The sequence below is a fragment of the Chiloscyllium plagiosum genome, unplaced genomic scaffold (genome assembly GCF_037043375.1).
Source record: "Chiloscyllium plagiosum isolate Xiang-an unplaced genomic scaffold, Cpla_swu_hap1 HiC_scaffold_19, whole genome shotgun sequence".
In the NCBI taxonomy this organism is placed as follows: domain Eukaryota; kingdom Metazoa; phylum Chordata; class Chondrichthyes; order Orectolobiformes; family Hemiscylliidae; genus Chiloscyllium; species Chiloscyllium plagiosum.
In genome coordinates this window covers 7555049-7572293 of record NW_028270157.1, presented here as the reverse complement: position 1 = coordinate 7572293, position 17245 = coordinate 7555049, and the positions used below count along the sequence as shown (strand labels likewise).

Here is a 17245-nt window from a genome sequence, read left to right as displayed (position 1 = left end):
AATTTCCATGTCATTTACATCTTATTAATTTTACTTAGAATATTGTTGTTTTCAGAAGACACATCCATTACTTCTCTAATGAATTCTTAAAGGAAGAAATAATTTACAATATTAAAAAGATGATACCTTGTCTCGTCCATGGTTTTGTTTGCATTCCCATTTTTTAGGTCCCCTATTTATTCTCTTACCTTGTTTAAGGACTTTAATGTTTTGTCTGCATTATGCTTTTTCTTCAGCTGTCTCTCGACTTCTCTGTCTTCTTATCATATTGGTCTTTTGACTTTTTTTCTAATTAAATTGCAAGTCATTTGGGATGAAGATTGCTTAGTACTCGACTAATCTTAGGTGTATTTTTTAATCCTGGTTGTGGGGCCCTCTTGTGACACAGAGGTAGCATCCCTACCCTTGGACCAGGAGGCCCAAGTTAAAGTCCCAGATGTTTGAAGTGTTTAATAACATCTCAGTACAGATTGATTAGGAAAATAAGTTAAATAAAACAAAAATCCTGATTGTTCATCATTGTATCTTTAAAGTCTGCCAATTGAACGTAATTTGAGTTTTTTTTTGAAGGACGAATAAAGAGGGTTGAGGGCAGAACGGAGGATGTGATCTGTATGGATTTCGGTAAGGCATTCAACAAGATTTCTCATGATGGACTGGTTGGCAAGGTTAAGCGTCATGGAATATAGGGAGAACTAACCATTTGGATATAGAACTGGCTCAAAGGTAGATGACAGAGGGTGTTGGTGGAGGGTTGCTTTTTCAGACTGGAGGCCTGTGGCCAGTGGAGTGCCGTAAGGATTGGTGCTGGATCCACTGCCTTTTGCCATTTACATAAACGATCTGGATGTGAACATAAGAGGTATAGTTAGTAAGTTTGCAGGTGAGACCAAAATTGGAGGTGGAGTGGACAGCAAATAAGGTTACGTCAGAGTACAATGGGATCTTGATCAGATGGGCCAATGCACTGAAGAGTGGCAGATGCAATTTAATTTAGATAAACGCAAGGTGCTGCATTTTGCAAAAGCAAATCTTAGCAGGACTTATACACTTAATGGTAAGATCCTGGGGAGTGTTGCTGAACAAAGAGACTTTGGAGTGCCGGTTCATTATTCCTTGAAAGTGGAGTCGCAGGTAGATAGAGTGAAGAAGGCGCTTGGTATGCTTTCCTTTATTGGTCAGAGCATTAAGTATAGAAGTTGGGAGGTCATGTTGCGGCTGTACAGGACATGGGTTAGGCCACTGTTAGAATATTTCATGCAATTCTGGTCTCCTCCCTTTTGGAAGGATGTTGTGAAACTTGTAAATCTTTTCTGAACCCTTTCAAGGATATTGCCAGGGTTGGAGGATTTGATCTTTAGTAGGGAGCGGCTGAATAGGCTGGTGTTGTTTTCCCTGGAGCGTCGGAGGCTGAGGGGTGACCTTATAAAAATCATAAGGGGCATGGATAGGATAAACAGACAAGATCTTTTCCCTGGCGTGAGGGAGTCTAGAACTAGAGGGGTTAGGTTTAGGATGGGAGGGGAAAGATATAAAAGGGACCTAAGGGGCAACTTTCTCAGGCAATGGATGGTGCGTGTATGGAATGGTGGAGACTAGTACAATTGCAACATTTAAAAGGCATCTGGATTGATATATAAATAGGAAGGATTTAGATGGATACGGGCCAAGTGCTGGCAAATTGGACTAGACTAGATTAGGATATCTGGTAGGCATGGGCAAGTTGGACCGAAGGGTCTGTTTCTGTGCTCTATGACTCTAATTGGGTGACACTGAAGTAAATGTCTCTAGTTATTGTAGGTAAGCTTTAACGTCCTCAAAATCAGTCATTTTTAAAAGTAATATTAGCAAATCCTCTGAGGCATTTTATATATATATAATGTATCAGAGTAGATGCTGCTTCATGAAGAGTCAGGGTATTGCTGATGATGTGGGATGGGAGAGTTAACAGATGTAACTGTGGCATGTATACAAAGTACTCAAGCCACTAAATACATAGGTTATTGAATATATCTCCTAATCTTGTTTTTGAATCCCGTATCATGTCAATTTGAACATTTGCAGTTGCCATCTCTGAAAGCTACCATAGTTTCCATTCTCCTTAGATTATCTGGGTGACTCATTATCAAGTTAGAATCACTTACAACTTCTCTGATCTAATGTGTCACGGAGCCATAAGACATTAAAAGCAGAAGTAGGCCATTTGGCCCATTGAATCTGTTCCACCATTCACTATAATCGTGGCTGTTCTGATATTGCTCCATGCTACTTTCTTACCTCATCTCTGTCACCCTTGATTCCCTTGATGAATAGAAATCTGTCTATGTCAACCTTTAATCTACTTAATAGCCCAGCATCAACAGCTTTCTGCGGTAAAGAATTCCACAAGTTCAGTACACCCTGAGAGGAAAAAGAAATCCTCCTCCTCTCTGCCTTAAATGGGTAGCTCCTTATTCTTGAGATTCTGCGCTTGATTTCTTGACTTTTCTGTGGGAAGGACATCCTCTCTGCATCCTGCACCTTATCAAGACCTCTAAGAATTTTGTATGTTGTAATATGTCACCTGTTATTCTCCTAAACTCCAATGAACATAAGCTCAACCTGATAGCTCAGATCAACCAACCTTATCTGGACTGCTGCCAGTATATCTTTTCCTTAGCAAAGGGTCCCAGAATTGTTCACAGTATTCCAGTTGTAGTATGACCAGTGTCTTCGAATCATACCATACAGAAGAAGCTCTTCGGTCTATTGAGTCTGTACTGTTAAAAATATGTGAGTGTGCACATAAGTCTCACTTTCTTGCACTAAGACCGTAATCCTGAATGTTATGACACTTCACATATTTGTCCAAGTACATTTTAAATGTTGTGAGTTTACCCACCTCAACTACCCTCCAGAAAGCGCATTTGAGACCCCTATGGCCCTTTGGATGAAAACACATTTTCTCAGATCCCCTCTAAACCTCCTGCCTTTCACTTTAAAATTACGTCCCCTTTTATTTGACCTTTTGACTAAGGGGAACAGCTGCATTCTATTCACCCTGTCTGTGCCCCACATAATTTTATCCAGCTCGATCAGGACCCACTCAAAATTCTCTTCTCCAAAGAAAGCAGCACAAGCTTACTAGCCTCTCTTCACAACTGAAATGTTCCATCCTGGTGAATCTCCTCAGCACCTCCTCCAGTGCAATCACATCCTTCCTATAGTGCGGTGACCAGAACTGCGCACATTACTCCAGCTGTGGACTAACCCAAAGTTCTGTATATTTCCAACATAACCTCCCTGCTCTTATAATCTATGCCTTGACTGATAAAGGCATGCATCGAATATGCTGCTTTAACTAACCTTTTAACCTGCTTCGTCAGCTTCAGAGATCTGTGGACAAATACCCCAAGATCCTTCTCATTCTCTGAGCTTCTTAGTGTCCTGCCATTCATTGAGTACTCCAATGTCTTATTCCTTCTTCCAAAGTATGTCACCTGGCAATTATCAGGGTTAAATTCCATCTGCCACTCATCTGCCTATCTAACCAATACTTTTATATCCACCTATTACCTAAGACATTCCTTTTTATTGTCAACCCCCAGCCAATTTTTGACGTCCACAAACCTCCTTATCACCCTCAACCTCCCCCACCCCCCCCATTCTCATCTACATCAATTAGGAATAAACAGTAAGCAACCCAGCAGTAATCTCTGCAGTATGCCAATGCACACTAGGCTCCAATCACATAAGCAGCTTTCTACCACCATCCTCTGTCTTCTGCCACTAAGCCAGTTTTGGCTCTAACTTGCCAAGTTATCTTGGACCCATGAGCTTTTACCACCTTCTTTATCAATTTCCCATGAGGAACTTTGCTGGAATCAAAGGAAATTCCATTTTGTGTCTTGTGTAGTTTCAGCAAGGCCTTCTAATTTTTATACTCCGTTCCCATTGAAATAAAGGCATATACTGCATTTGCCTTCCCTATTGCCTACTGAACTAGTCTGCTTGCTTTTTTACAATTCATGCAAAAAAACCTCCCAAATCCCTCTGCTGCAGCTTTTTGCAAACTTCCCCATTTAAATAATAATCATCTCTGTTCTTCCTGCCAAAGTGCATAACCTCATATTTCCCAATTATTTTCCATCTGTCAAGTTTTGCCTCTCAGTTAACCAGTGGCAGGAGACAGAGGGTGGTGGCAGAAAGTTGTTTATGTGACTGGAGCCAAGTGTGCAGTGCCATAATGCAGAGATTACTGCTGAGTTGTTTACTGTTTATTCCTAATTGATGAGAATGTGGGGGGCGGGGGGAATAGGGGGTTGAGGGTGATAAGGAGGTTTGTGGACTCCAAAGATTGGGTGGAAGTTGACAGTGAAGAGGAATGTCTTAGGTAATAGGTGGATATAAAAGGATTGGTCAGATAGGCGGATCTGTGGCAGTCTTCATCCTTCAATAGACTTCTCATATCATCCTCATTACTTGATTTCCAATTATTTTTGTGTAATCTGCAAAGCTAGTGCCATCCTAGTCATTAATTTATATTGTAAATAATTGTGGTCCCAGCACTGATCCCTGTGGCACTCAACTAGTTTTACATTGCCATCCTGAAAATATCCCCTTAACCACAACTCTGTCTTCTATAAGTTATCCAATCCTCTGAACATGCTAACTTACAAACCCCAATACCACAGTCTCTTATCTTATTAAGTAGCCTTATTTGTGTTATCTTTTATCAAATGCCGTTTGGAAATCCAAATATATTATAATTTACTCCTTCCACTTTCTCTGCCCTGCTTGTTATCATCTCAAAGAACTATAATGCATCTGTCAGGCATGATTTCCCCTTCATGAACCCTGCTGATTCTGCCTGATTATATTGTCTTTCTAAAGACTTTATAAAATTTTCCAGATGACCGACATTAGTCTTAATGGCCTATAATTACCTGCTTTTGTTTTTGTCTCCCATTTTGAATAAGGGTCTCACATTGCCAGTTTACAATCTTATGCAATTCTAAGAGGGGTTAAAAACCAATCTTAATGGATGTAAGTTTGCTCGCTGAGCTGGAAGGTTCATTTTCAGATATTTCGTCACCGTATTAGGTAACATCATCAGTGAGCCTCCGGTGAAGCTACCTAGTCGGGTGACCAAATTTCTGAAAACGAACCATCCAGCTCAGTGAGAAAACGTACATCCAGATCCTCAACCTGAGTTACAAACCTTCACAAAACTCAGTAAAAATCTTAATGTTTTCTTGGAAAGGTAATAGTACCCAAACAAGCAACACCTAATATTGTATTTGCTTCCTGCTTCTTTATGCTGGTCGCAATCTAAATTTAAATGTGATTTTTGAAATAAAACAAATGGAAACTTTATTTTGCCAGTTTGCAACGTAGTAAAAAGAAATTCGGAACAGAATACAATGGATTAAGCTCTTTCCCTTTAAAACAAACTAGCTAAAATCAGTAGTTGAATTGTGTTTAGAACATAAGCAAGAGCAGGAATTGGTAATACAGCCCCTCAAATGTACTCCACCATTGAATAAGATCATGACTAAACTGATTTTGACCTCTGTCTACTTTTCTGTCTGTTCCCCATAATCCCTGACTCCTGTAGTTGAAATATTTGTTTATATCGGCTTTGAATATATTCAATGATTAAACCTCTTGGGTCTTATGATGTAGAGAATTCCATATATTCAGCAAGAGATGAAATTCCTCATTTGACTTCAATGGATGATCACATATTCTGAAACCGTGTCTCTCGTTCTAGAATCTCCTACAAGGGGAAACACTTTCTCAGAGCTAATCCTGTCAAGCTCCTCAGAATCTAATGTTTCTCTAAGATCACCTCTCACTCTTTTGGAATTTAAAAGAAAATATACCTAAATGCTTAATCTTTCCTAATCTCAGGAGCCAGCTCAGCAAATCTTCTCCATTTCCTCCTGTGCAATTAAAAACAAATCCTTAAAAAAGATAGAGCAAATTAACTATTAATACTATGACAATGAAATATCTTTATTTTTCCTGTATGTTTGATTGTGGTCTGAAATGGGAAAAGGACTATTTAAAAGCCAAGGATTGTAGAAGAGATTGCTGCCCTTTATTAAAAATAAGTTTCTAAAACACATCTTAAGGTGTCTGCACTCCTACTTTGTTCAGTCAGTGAGAGAGGCTGCTTTCAGATAGTCTGGTGATAGAGGTTGGTAACATTTGGCTGGTAACAAGTAGCTGATAGGTTTCTGGAGTTATGTTGATGGCAAATACCATCTACCTGTCAACAACGACATGGTTTGTTCCTGGGTAGCTTAACAGCTTGTGAGTGTGAACGATATTACCAAAAGCCTTCAGATCTCTGGAAGGGAAGGCAGTGTTTCATTCTGCAGTTGGAAATGCCTGAAGAAAGTCAGTTTATTTGCCTTCACCAGTTGCTGTAAGCTTTTCCTTTTAATTAGCAAGTCAGAAACTTTATAATTTATGAACAAATCATCTCTGTGCTCTAGGACAAGCCAAATAAAGACACACGCGAGAATTCCTAGAAGCATGGTATTCCAACTGGAACTCTATCAACAAGCACATTGAGTTAGACCCCATCTACCACCCCCTGAGAAAAGGAACAGGAAGTGACTTCATCACAACAGAAAATGACATCACCAACTCAAACATATAAATAGAAAGCAGGAATTTTCAGCATTGTTTCGCATGAAGCCCACTGAAGCCCTTACCTTGTAGGGTAACGAAACGTCTGGAAATGAACCTTTCAGCTCAGCGAGCAAACTTACATCCAAAACTTCAAACCTGAGCTACAAATCTTCTCAACTTGCCATCTCTGTGCTTCTTGCAAGAAGGTGTAAAATACCTGGAGAAGAGAGATTGAAAAGCAGCAAGTGTTAGCAAGCAAGAGGATTACCTTAATGCACCAATGGCCATTATCAAGTTACACAAAGGTTTGGTATGCTGCCTTCAATGGTCAGTGCATTGGGTATGGGAGTTGGCAGATCATGTGGCCGAACAGGGTATTGGTTAGGCCACTTTTTAAGAATATTGTGGGAGAACTACCTTCCCAGATTTTTCTTTCCACCCAAAGTGCAAGTTTATGTTTTTGTCTATATGTTTGTACGGAGTTTTATAAAAACTAAGGGGTTAGAGTTTTAACCAGTGATGTCATTTAGCAACAGTTCATTCTCATTTACCTCTATTGAGAATCTCTGTTTGCCTAGGTCTAAATTGGGGAACTTGACAGGTAAATTGGGGAATCATTGAGTCTTAGAGATGTACAGCATGGAAACAGACCTTCTGGTCCAACTTATTCATCCCGACCAGATATCTTAAATATATCTCATCCCATTTGGCCCATATCCTTCTGAACCCTTTCTATTCATATACCTATTCAGATGCCTTTTAAATATTGTAATTGTATCAGCCTTCACCATTTACTCTGGCAGCTCATTCCATACATGTACCACCCTCGGTGTGGAAAAGGTTGACCCTTAGGTCCTTTTAAATCTTTTCCCTCTCACGTTAAATCTGTGCCCTCTAGTTTAGAACTCTCCCAACCCAGGGAAAAAACCATGTCTATTCACCTTTTCCATTGCCCTTCATGATTTTATCTGCTTGTATAAGGTCAACCCTTAGCCTCTCACGCTCCAGGAAAAATAGCCTCCGTCTATTCAGCCCTTCCCTATAACTCAAACCCCCCAACCTTGGAAACATCCTTGTAAATCTTTTCTGAGCCCTTCTACGTTTCACAACATCCTTCGTACAGCAGGGAGACCAGAACTGCCCTCAACATTCTTAAAAGTGGTCTAACCAATACCCTGTACAGCCACAACATGATCTCCCAACTTCTATACCCAATACACTGACCATTGAAGGCAGCATACCAAACCTTTGTGTAACTTGATAACAATTTTTAACTTCTATGTTGACTATGGGAAAAGCAGGTCTTAATTTCCAGTGAGCTACCTCAGTATAGAGTGACAGTTAATCTTCATTGTACTTCAGATCACAAGTTTTGGAGCTCATGTATAACAGTGGTTCAGAGTTCAGATTCAGGGTATCACTGAATGTATGTTCTCCATTAAAGGTCATTTGAAAGGTTCTGTAGAACAGACCTTTATTCTTTGACAATATTACCAGGCTTCTGTTGTCTCTGGGCGTGTCTGTAACTTTAATTGCAGTAGCTAACATGTACTGAACAATCACTTCAGGGAATATTAGCTTTTCGACTGAATGATCTAACTTCAGTTATGCAGTAGGTGTGCTCGGCCTGCACAGAGCACTGTTTGAGCAAGATTGTTGCTGATCTCTATCAATTAATGCTGTTCAATACAGTGTCTTTATCTAGGAATTCATTGAGAGGGAAGCGTATTTCAGTTCGAATTTACTTATTAGCTCCAAATTTTAAATATTCCAATTGCAGATTGGTGGGTAAATTGATTGCTGTACATTGGGTGAAACTGGCATGAAGTGATTCTTTCTTTCTCTTACGTTTGATGCACTTTGAGGTCACAATTCAGATGTGACATGCATGCTCGCTGTGGAATCTGTGTGTATTTATGTGTAGTAAAGTTCCAGTATTTCCAGGGGATGCATTCTCAGCAAATATCACAAACATCAAGCATGTCTTATAATAGGAGTCAATTTGATAGGGTTTTTTACCATAATTATGGAAATGTAAACTTTATATGACAAATGAAGATTTTCTGTTGGAGAAAATAATTATCCTCTTTGTGAGTGAAATCCCTAGGGTGGTTATTTAGCTTCTCGTGGCCCCACTGACACAGAGTCATAGAGATGTACAGCATGGAAACAGACCCTTTGGTCCAACCCGTCCATGCCAACCAGAACCTTCGATATCTGTCCAGCTCTTCAACATCAGTGGCCAGTGTTGTCCATTCAGAGAACTCATCACTCCTTTATTTTCATTTCTTTCCTTTTCCTCAAGTTGAAGCTTTTCCAATTCCTTTTCAGAGTCCTGCTCAAGAATTCTCCATTAATTTCTTTCTCAAAGCTAGAACAGATTTACAAGTTACTATTAAATCATCCATTACATATACAAGTGCTAATACTTTGAGGTTTAAACTAACTGATACACCTTCAAATCTCACAGCATTAATACAATATTATATCTGCACGCCCACAGATCAATAAATGTGTTAGGTCTGGCTGAAAACAGGGTTATTACTGTCACTTTACTCTTGGGTGTGCCAGGATCCAACTTCACAAGTGAATTATCAAATCTCTTCTCATATCGTGATTTGGAGATGCCGGTGTTGGACAGGGGTGTACAAAGTTAAAAATCACACAACACCAGGTTATATAACCTGGTGTTGTGTGATTTTTAACTTCTCATATCGGCTATGTTTCTAGCTTCTGGAAATCCCAGATAAGCAGTCATATGTGCGAGACAGTGCACAGAATAGTTTGCGTAGGTAAGTGATTTTATGAATCGCCGAGCTTTACTGCATCTCCAGTTAACCAGCATTTTAGTAGCATTGCTGCTGCCAATCATGCTACTTCTCCATTATTCTCCATGTAATTCATTGATCTGTATCGCTGTATATCAATAGCTAAACCATCAAAATAATTGTATATTTGCTGCACTGATGCTGTACTAAGGCTGGTATATCATACAGTCTAAAATCACTCCAGAAAAGAAAATAATGTGAATGATACATTTGTTTATAGTTGTCACCGTGAGGGTCTGCTATTAGAGAGAAATAGACTTGAAATTATGATGTGCATCTGTAACAGGTGAGGAGAGGACCAACCACATTAAGCTGCAGAGAAAGCAACTTCCTTCAGTTCAGAAAGGTACTTTTATAAACACTTTTGATTCACAGACTCATTCAAATTTTAGAATGGATCTTAACTGATCTAAAGAATCTTAACCAAACCTTGTATAAACTACTGAATCATCTAATTGGCTTTCAAGTTGATTCTGCTTTCAAATGAATTATAGCTGCTACAACAGGAAGGTTAATGAATAACCTTTAGCTGATGTCTACATTATGTTTCATATAGTAAAATTTAATCTTTTGTACTATTTCTGTCTTGTGCCAAATACTTATTTGAGCTGTATGTAAAACTGTCAAATAGCAGGTTCGCATATAGGCCTCCTGTGACTTTGAATTTGGCGAACTTTGTGAGCTATTGTCTGGGACCGTGAGAATTTATATGTTGTTGTGAACACTTGTATTAAAGCTGTGCCTATATTACTTTGATTGTAGCAGAAGGTGTGCCTGAATCCAACCCCTTCAATGCAGCTAATCTATTACAGTGTTGATGGAAATTGGGAAAGTTTGTTGTTCTTGGTTTAAAAAGGGTTCTTTCTGATTGAAAACTGTGGCATGTGTGTGGAATTATTTTAGAATGCATCTGGTACTGTGGAAGTAACAGAGATAACAGGTGGTTTGCACATTTATAAATCAGATCAGGTCTGTTAGTACAAGCAATGTGTGATCAGTGTGCATTAATGCAAGCTCATTTAAATGTTGATCTTGAGGCTTCACAAAGGTCTCTCAAAGACAGTTTCTGGTAAAAGCATTTGAAAGTATAAAAGTAGCAAAAGAATGAATAGTGTTTTGGAAAAAAAAGCAAAAACCTAAAAGCCTGATAACTAGCTATGAACACTATAATTATGTATCCTTTCCATGCACTCAAGTGTTAGGTTTTATCCACTTGAGTACATATTATTGCGCTGGGCATATTGCAAATGAGGTATTACAAATTACTTTAGCGATTTGCTTCTCAAATATCTTATTTAAAAAATTAACCTCCAAGCATTTGGATGAGGGTATGGCAGTTGATGTAGTTTATATGGATTTAAGCAAGGCCTTTGACAAGGCGCGATATGGGAAACTGATAAAGACTGTAGAATGCTGTTATTGTGACTGGAGCTCAGCATACCACAGGAGCTGGTCAGTTCTGGATTCCTTACTGTTTGTGACATTCGTAAATGATGTAGATTAAAATATTGGGATGGGATGAGGAGACGATAAATAAGTTTGTGAATGACAGACTGGCTGCGTGGTTGACAGTGAGGAGGATGGTGTTAGATTACAGAAGGATATCAAACGCATTGATCAGATGGGCACATTGGTGGCAGGTGGAATTTAACCCTGATAAGTATGAGATGATGCACTTTGGAAAAAGGAACAAGAGGAGGAAATCCTGGATGAATGGCAGAACACTGGGAAGCTCAGAAGGATCTTGGAGTGCTAGTCCACCCTGAAAGGTGGATATGCTTAATACGGTAGTTAAAACGTACATTGGGCACTTGGCTTTATCAGTTGTGACATAGATTCTAAAAGCAGGGAAATTGTGTTTGAGTTGTACAGAGCTTTGGTTAAGCCAAAGCTAGAGCACTGCATGTAGTACTGGTCACCACACTACAGGAAGGATGCGATTTCACTGGAGGGGGTGCTTCTGCGATTCACCTGGATATTGCTTGGGATGGAGCATTTCAGCAATGAATACAGGCTGGATAAGTTAAGTGTCAAGAGTGTGGTGCTGGAAGAGCACAGCAGGTTGGACAGCATCCGAGGAGCAGGAAAATTGGTGTTTTGGGCAAAAGCCCTTCATCAGGATTCCTGATGAAGGGCTTTTGCCCAAAATGTCAATTTTCCTGCTCCTCGGATGCTGCCCGACCTGCTGTGCATTTCCAGCACCACACTCTTGACTCTAATCTCCAGCATCTGCAGTCCTCACTTTCACCTAGATGAGCAAAAAACATTGAGGGGGTCCTGATAGAGGTGTGTAAGATTATGAGGTATATGGATAGGATGGGTAGAAAGCAGCTGTTTCCTATCAGTTGAAGCATCAAATGCTAAGGGATGTAATTTTAAAGTGAAAGGCAGGAGGTTTACGAGGGCATTTGAGGGACAGCTTCCTCAAACGAAGGTGGTAATGGTCTGGAATGCACTGCCTAAGAGGGTAGTTGAAGTGGAAACCCCAATCTTTTAAAAAGTATTTGGATGAACATGTGAAGTATCCCAACATTCAAGGCTGTGGGCCAGGCGTAGGAAAAAGAGACTGGCAAAAGTAGTAGTGTACTTTTGGCAGTACAGACTTGATTGGCCAAAGGGCTTCTGCATTGTATGATTCTAAGCATAGGGCATGTGGTGAAATTTCAGTTTGGCAGATATTGTGAATAACTGTAAAAGATAGAAAAATAAAATGTGAGAAACAAAAGTGTTAATTTTGTAACACCTGGAAAATAAAGATTTTTTAACTATTTTCAATATTAAAGGTGTACAGCTGAATGAATTATGTCAACCACTGTCAAGCACTATAGTAATTGTATTTCTATAATTTATATTATTGACCATGCTTTAAGGTGACGAGTTCAGTTAAATTCATAACATAAATTAATGTTCAACTTTTTTTTAATAGTCTCATTATGGTTGACTATTGTCAACTTTGACCTTATGAGTTAGTGCTCTTTGAGACGTTTTTCCTGATTCTGTTAACAGGTGGAGAAGGTGAACAAGAATGTGCTGATAATGGGGTTTTGGCTGCAACAACAACTGATCAAGTTGATTGGTGTCCTATCTGCCTCAACCACTTTGTGGACCAAGAAGTAGCTGTTCCTGAGAGCTGCTGTCACATTTTTTGCCTGAGATGCATTCTTGCTTGGGCTGAAGTAAGAAAATGTTAACCTACAATTAAATTGTATATAAATACATATTTTTAAAAGTTTATATTTGGAAGTGAATTGAAAATATCACAGCAATGAATACAGTGAAGCTAATCTGATTGCATAAAATGAGTGTTGTTATAAAATTAATTGATGAATTAAATCTGTGAAATGAAACAATTGAACCAAACAAGCACCAGTGCTCAAAAGATATGCTCAGATGGAGGCATAGATTGTTGTGGACATTGGGAGTAGGGGAGGAAGAAGAGTGAAAAAGGGAGATGTTTTCTCTAAGTTTTGACATTTTATGAGTGCTCACATTTTGTACAAGACACTGGCGATCCAACATTATGTGGCTACTTGAATATAACTCATAAAGGGCCAAATCGTTTTGGGATAATAATGATATTTATGCAGCATATGCTTTATTAATTTACAAGTGACAAATCTACTATGGCTTCATGACCAGGTCAGTAGCCAGGGAATCTTGCTGCAAATTATTTGTGCCCTGACTCCTCAAAGCCTGCCATCATCGACAAGGCTCAAGTCAGGAGTGTGGTCGAATACACTCCACTTGCTGAGGTGAGTGCAGCTCCAGTAGCACTCGAAGCTCAACACCATGCAGGATGAAGCAGCCTATGTATCGCCTTCAGCACTGACACATCGTGGCAGCAGTGCAAATCACCTACGCAATGAACTGCAACAATTCACCAAGCCTCCTCCATCAGTGTCTTCCAAGCCACAGCCTCTATCACTTAGAAGGTCAAGAGTAGGAAATAGATGGAAACTCAATCACTTGCAAATATCTATTCATTAGAGTTTAGAATGATGAAAGAGGATATGATTAAAATGCATAAAATTCTAACAGGACACGTCTCACAACATCTTTCCTTCCTTTCGGAAAGATGTTGTGAAACTTGAAAGGGCTAAGAAAAGATTTAGAAGGATGTTGCCAAGCTTGGAGGATTTGAGCTGTAGGGAGAGGTTGAATCGGCCAGGGCTGTTTTCCTTGGAGCGTCGAAGGCTGAGGTTAATAAAATCATGAGGGGCAGGCACGGATAGGATAAATAGACAAAGTCTTTTCCCCGGGGTGGGGGAATCAAAACTAGAGGGCATAGGTTTAGGGTGAGAAGGGAAAGATATAGAAGAGACCTAAGGGGCAATGTTTTCAAACAGAGGGTGGTACGTATGTGGAATGAGCTGCCAGAGGAAGTGGTCGAGGTTAATACATTGCAACATTTAAAAGGCATCTGGATGGGTATATGAATAGGAATGGTTTGGAGTGAAAAGGGCTGGGTGCTAGCAGGTGGGACAAGATTGGGTTGGGATATCTGGTCGGCATGGACAAGTTGGACCGCAGGGTCTGTTGCAGTGCCGTACATCTCTCTGACTCTATGCCTAGTCAGGGAGGATATTTTCCCCAGCTGGGGAAGTCTAGAACCAGGTGTCATGGTCTAAGGATATTGGATAAACTATTTAGGATGAAGATGAGGAAAAGTTTCTTTGTTCGTCAGATAGTCAACCTGTAGCATTCACGACTGCAGAAGCTGTGAAAGCCAAGTCACTGAATATATTCAAGCAGGAAATTTTTTTTTAGATTTTAGATGCATCAGGCAGTATGGGGAAAAAAACCAAAAATATGGCACTGAGATAAAGGATCAGCCATGATTGTATTGAATGGTAGAGCAGGGTGGAAGGGCTGAATGGTCTCGTCTTGCTCCTTGGATGTTATCCATCCAAGCGCACACACCATATTAGGTTAGAAATATGTTACTGTTCCTTCACTGTCACCAAGTCAAAATCCTGAAACTCCTTTCCTCATAGTATTGCAGGTCTACTTATTATCACATCGACTATCATCGTTCAAGACATCACCATCAAGGCTCACAACGATCTTATCGAGAGCAATTAGGAGGTGGCAGTAAATACTGGCCTAGCTAGTGATGGACACATCCAATGAGTACAATATATTTTTAAAAAATCAGAGTTTTAAGAGATGTACCTTGAGTTACAAAGCTCCAGAACCTGCTGCTGAATTTAGATTTCTATTCTGTTTACTCTGCATCGAAGTCTTAAATGTCTGTGTGAGTTGTACAGACCATTATTGTATTCCCTGGAATTTAAATATTTTGGTTCAATACAGTCGAAACTGAGATTTTGGAGAAGATTTGTTGAAACTTTTAAGATATTAAGGATAGATAGAGACTGTTTTGGCTGGTTATGGATTGTGGAACAAGGAATATAGTCTAAAATTTAGGACAGTTCTTTCAGGAGTGAAGTTCTACATGCAAAAAATCAACAAAGTTTTGAACACTCTTCCACACATGGCAACAAATGCTTGATAAATTGTAAATTTTAAAATAAATATTTGTTAACCAAAGATATTAAGGGAAAATAAATGACAGTTAAATGGAGTTGGACCATTGATCAGCCAATATCTCATTGATTGGATGAAGGAGCTAAATGGCCTCCTGCTGCATACCAATGAGCTTGTGCATTTATAGCCCTTAAAAGCTAGACAGAAGTTTGCATCTAATAATTTAACAAGCATCTTAGTTAATACAATGTCAGTCTCTATGATCCAGAATTGGAACCAGTTAAAATACTGCATTTTATTCCTTGCGATTTTGAAAACACTTGTTTTCTTTCAGTGCAATCTTGCTTATCCTTTCTTTACTTCCTGTCTACCTGATTTGACTCTAATTCACACACAATTTCACTCTCCTACGTTGTTCCCACTTCCTTTTCAGACCTTAAAAATCTTGTTGGTTAAGGTGATGCACTTAGTTTTTTTCTCCATTATCATCACACTTTCAGTAATTAATAGCCCAAAGAAATTATGAAATTAATGCAGAAAAATATTTAATGCCATGCGATTCTCACTCCAGCAAAATCTGGCTCTAGAATTTAAATGTGCAAAATTCTTAATAACAATAAAATGAAAATAAGCATTAAAAAGACAATTAATCAAAATCACACTAGAATCTAATTGGAGAAATAGTTTAATATTTAAAAGGGTTAAGTTATGCAAACTATTCAATGAGGTAACTTATTGAAAAGACAAGGTTTAACAAAGATTTTATAGATTTAGATTAAATATTAAAAAATCTAGGTTTTTGACCACTAGCTATGAAGTCCTAGAGGTATACAGCATGGAAACACACCCTTTGGTCCAACTTGTCCATGCCGACCAGATACTTAAATTAATCTTGACCCATTTGCCAGCATTTGGCCCATATTCCTCAAACCTTTCCAGAGGCCTGGCATTCCAACCACAATGCCATAAACAAACACATAGATCTAGATACCATCTATCAACCTCTCAGAAAACGAACAGGAAATGACATCACCACAAACCCCAGGAACCCCATCCGGGACAAACATATAAATAGAAAGCAGGAGACAACAGATTCGCTTCACTTGGAGGTCGCCACTGATGATGTTACCTAGCCAGATAATGAAACGTCTGGATATCAAACCTACAGCTCAGCGAGCAAACCTACACCCTAAACCTTTCTATTCATATATCCATCCAGATGCCTTTTAAATGTTGTAATTGTACCAGCCTCCACCACTTGCTTTGGCAGTTTATTCCGTACACACATCACCCTCCACCTGAAAGCGTTGCCCCTTTGCTCCTTTAAAATTTTTCCCCTCTGACTTTAACCCTATGCCCCTAGTTTTGGAGTCCCCCATTCCAGGGAAAAAAGGTCCTTGTCTGTTCACTCTACCCATGCCGCTCATGATTTTATAAACCTCTATAAGGTCACCCCTCAGCCTCCTGACACTCCATGGAAAATAGCCCCAGCCTATTCAGTTTCTCCCTATAGCTCAAACTCTCCAACCCTTGCAACATCCTTGTAAATCTTTTCTTAACCCTTTCAAGTTTCACAACATCCTTCCTCTGGCACAAGAGACCAGAATTGTACGCAGTATATTCCAAAAGCCGCATAACCAAAGAGCTGTACAGCCACAAATGAACTCCCAACTCCTATACTCAATGCACTGACCAATAAAGGCAAGCATACCAACTGCCTTCTTCACTATCCTGTCTACCTGGGACTGCACTTTCAAGGAACTATGAAGCTGCACTCCAAGGTCTCTTTGTTCAGTGTCACTCCCCTGGACCTTGCCATTAAATGTATAAGTCCTGCCCTGATTTGCCTTTTCAAAATGCAGCACCTCACATTTACCTAAATTAAACTCCATCTGCCACTCCTCGACCCATTAGCCCATCTGATCAAGATCCTGTTGAACTCTGAGGTAACCTTCTTCACTGTCCACTACACCTCCTATTTTGGTGTCATCTGCAAATTTACTAACCATACCTCCTCTGTTCACATCTAAGTTATTTATATAAGTGACGAAAAGTAGTGGACCCAGCACCAATCCTTGTGGCACACCGCTGGTCACAGGCCTCCAGTCTGAAAATCAGCGTTCCACCACCACCCTCTGTCTTCTACTTTCGAGCCAGTTCTGTATCTAAGTGGCTGGCTCTCCCTGTATTCCATGCTAACCAGTTTAAAACAAAACTCTGCATTAATTTACATGAGGGTCATTTGGAAAGGTGCATCAAAGTGATGGTAAAATTATTTTCATTATGTGTAACAAAATAATTTTTAAAAA

The 17245-nt window shown here is 39.5% G+C and overlaps 1 protein-coding gene across 3 annotated transcripts in view; it reads left to right on the top strand.

The window, feature by feature from the left end:
* Positions 1–17245, top strand: part of scaf11 (SR-related CTD-associated factor 11) — a 77233-nt gene that overhangs the window by 14803 nt on the left and 45185 nt on the right. For all 3 annotated transcript variants that reach the window (XM_043708687.2, XM_087997008.1, XM_043708686.2), the window contains exon 3: positions 12456–12625. In XM_043708687.2, coding sequence (XP_043564622.2) covers positions 12456–12625 — 170 coding nt within the window. The remainder of the gene's footprint in view (positions 1–12455; positions 12626–17245) is intronic.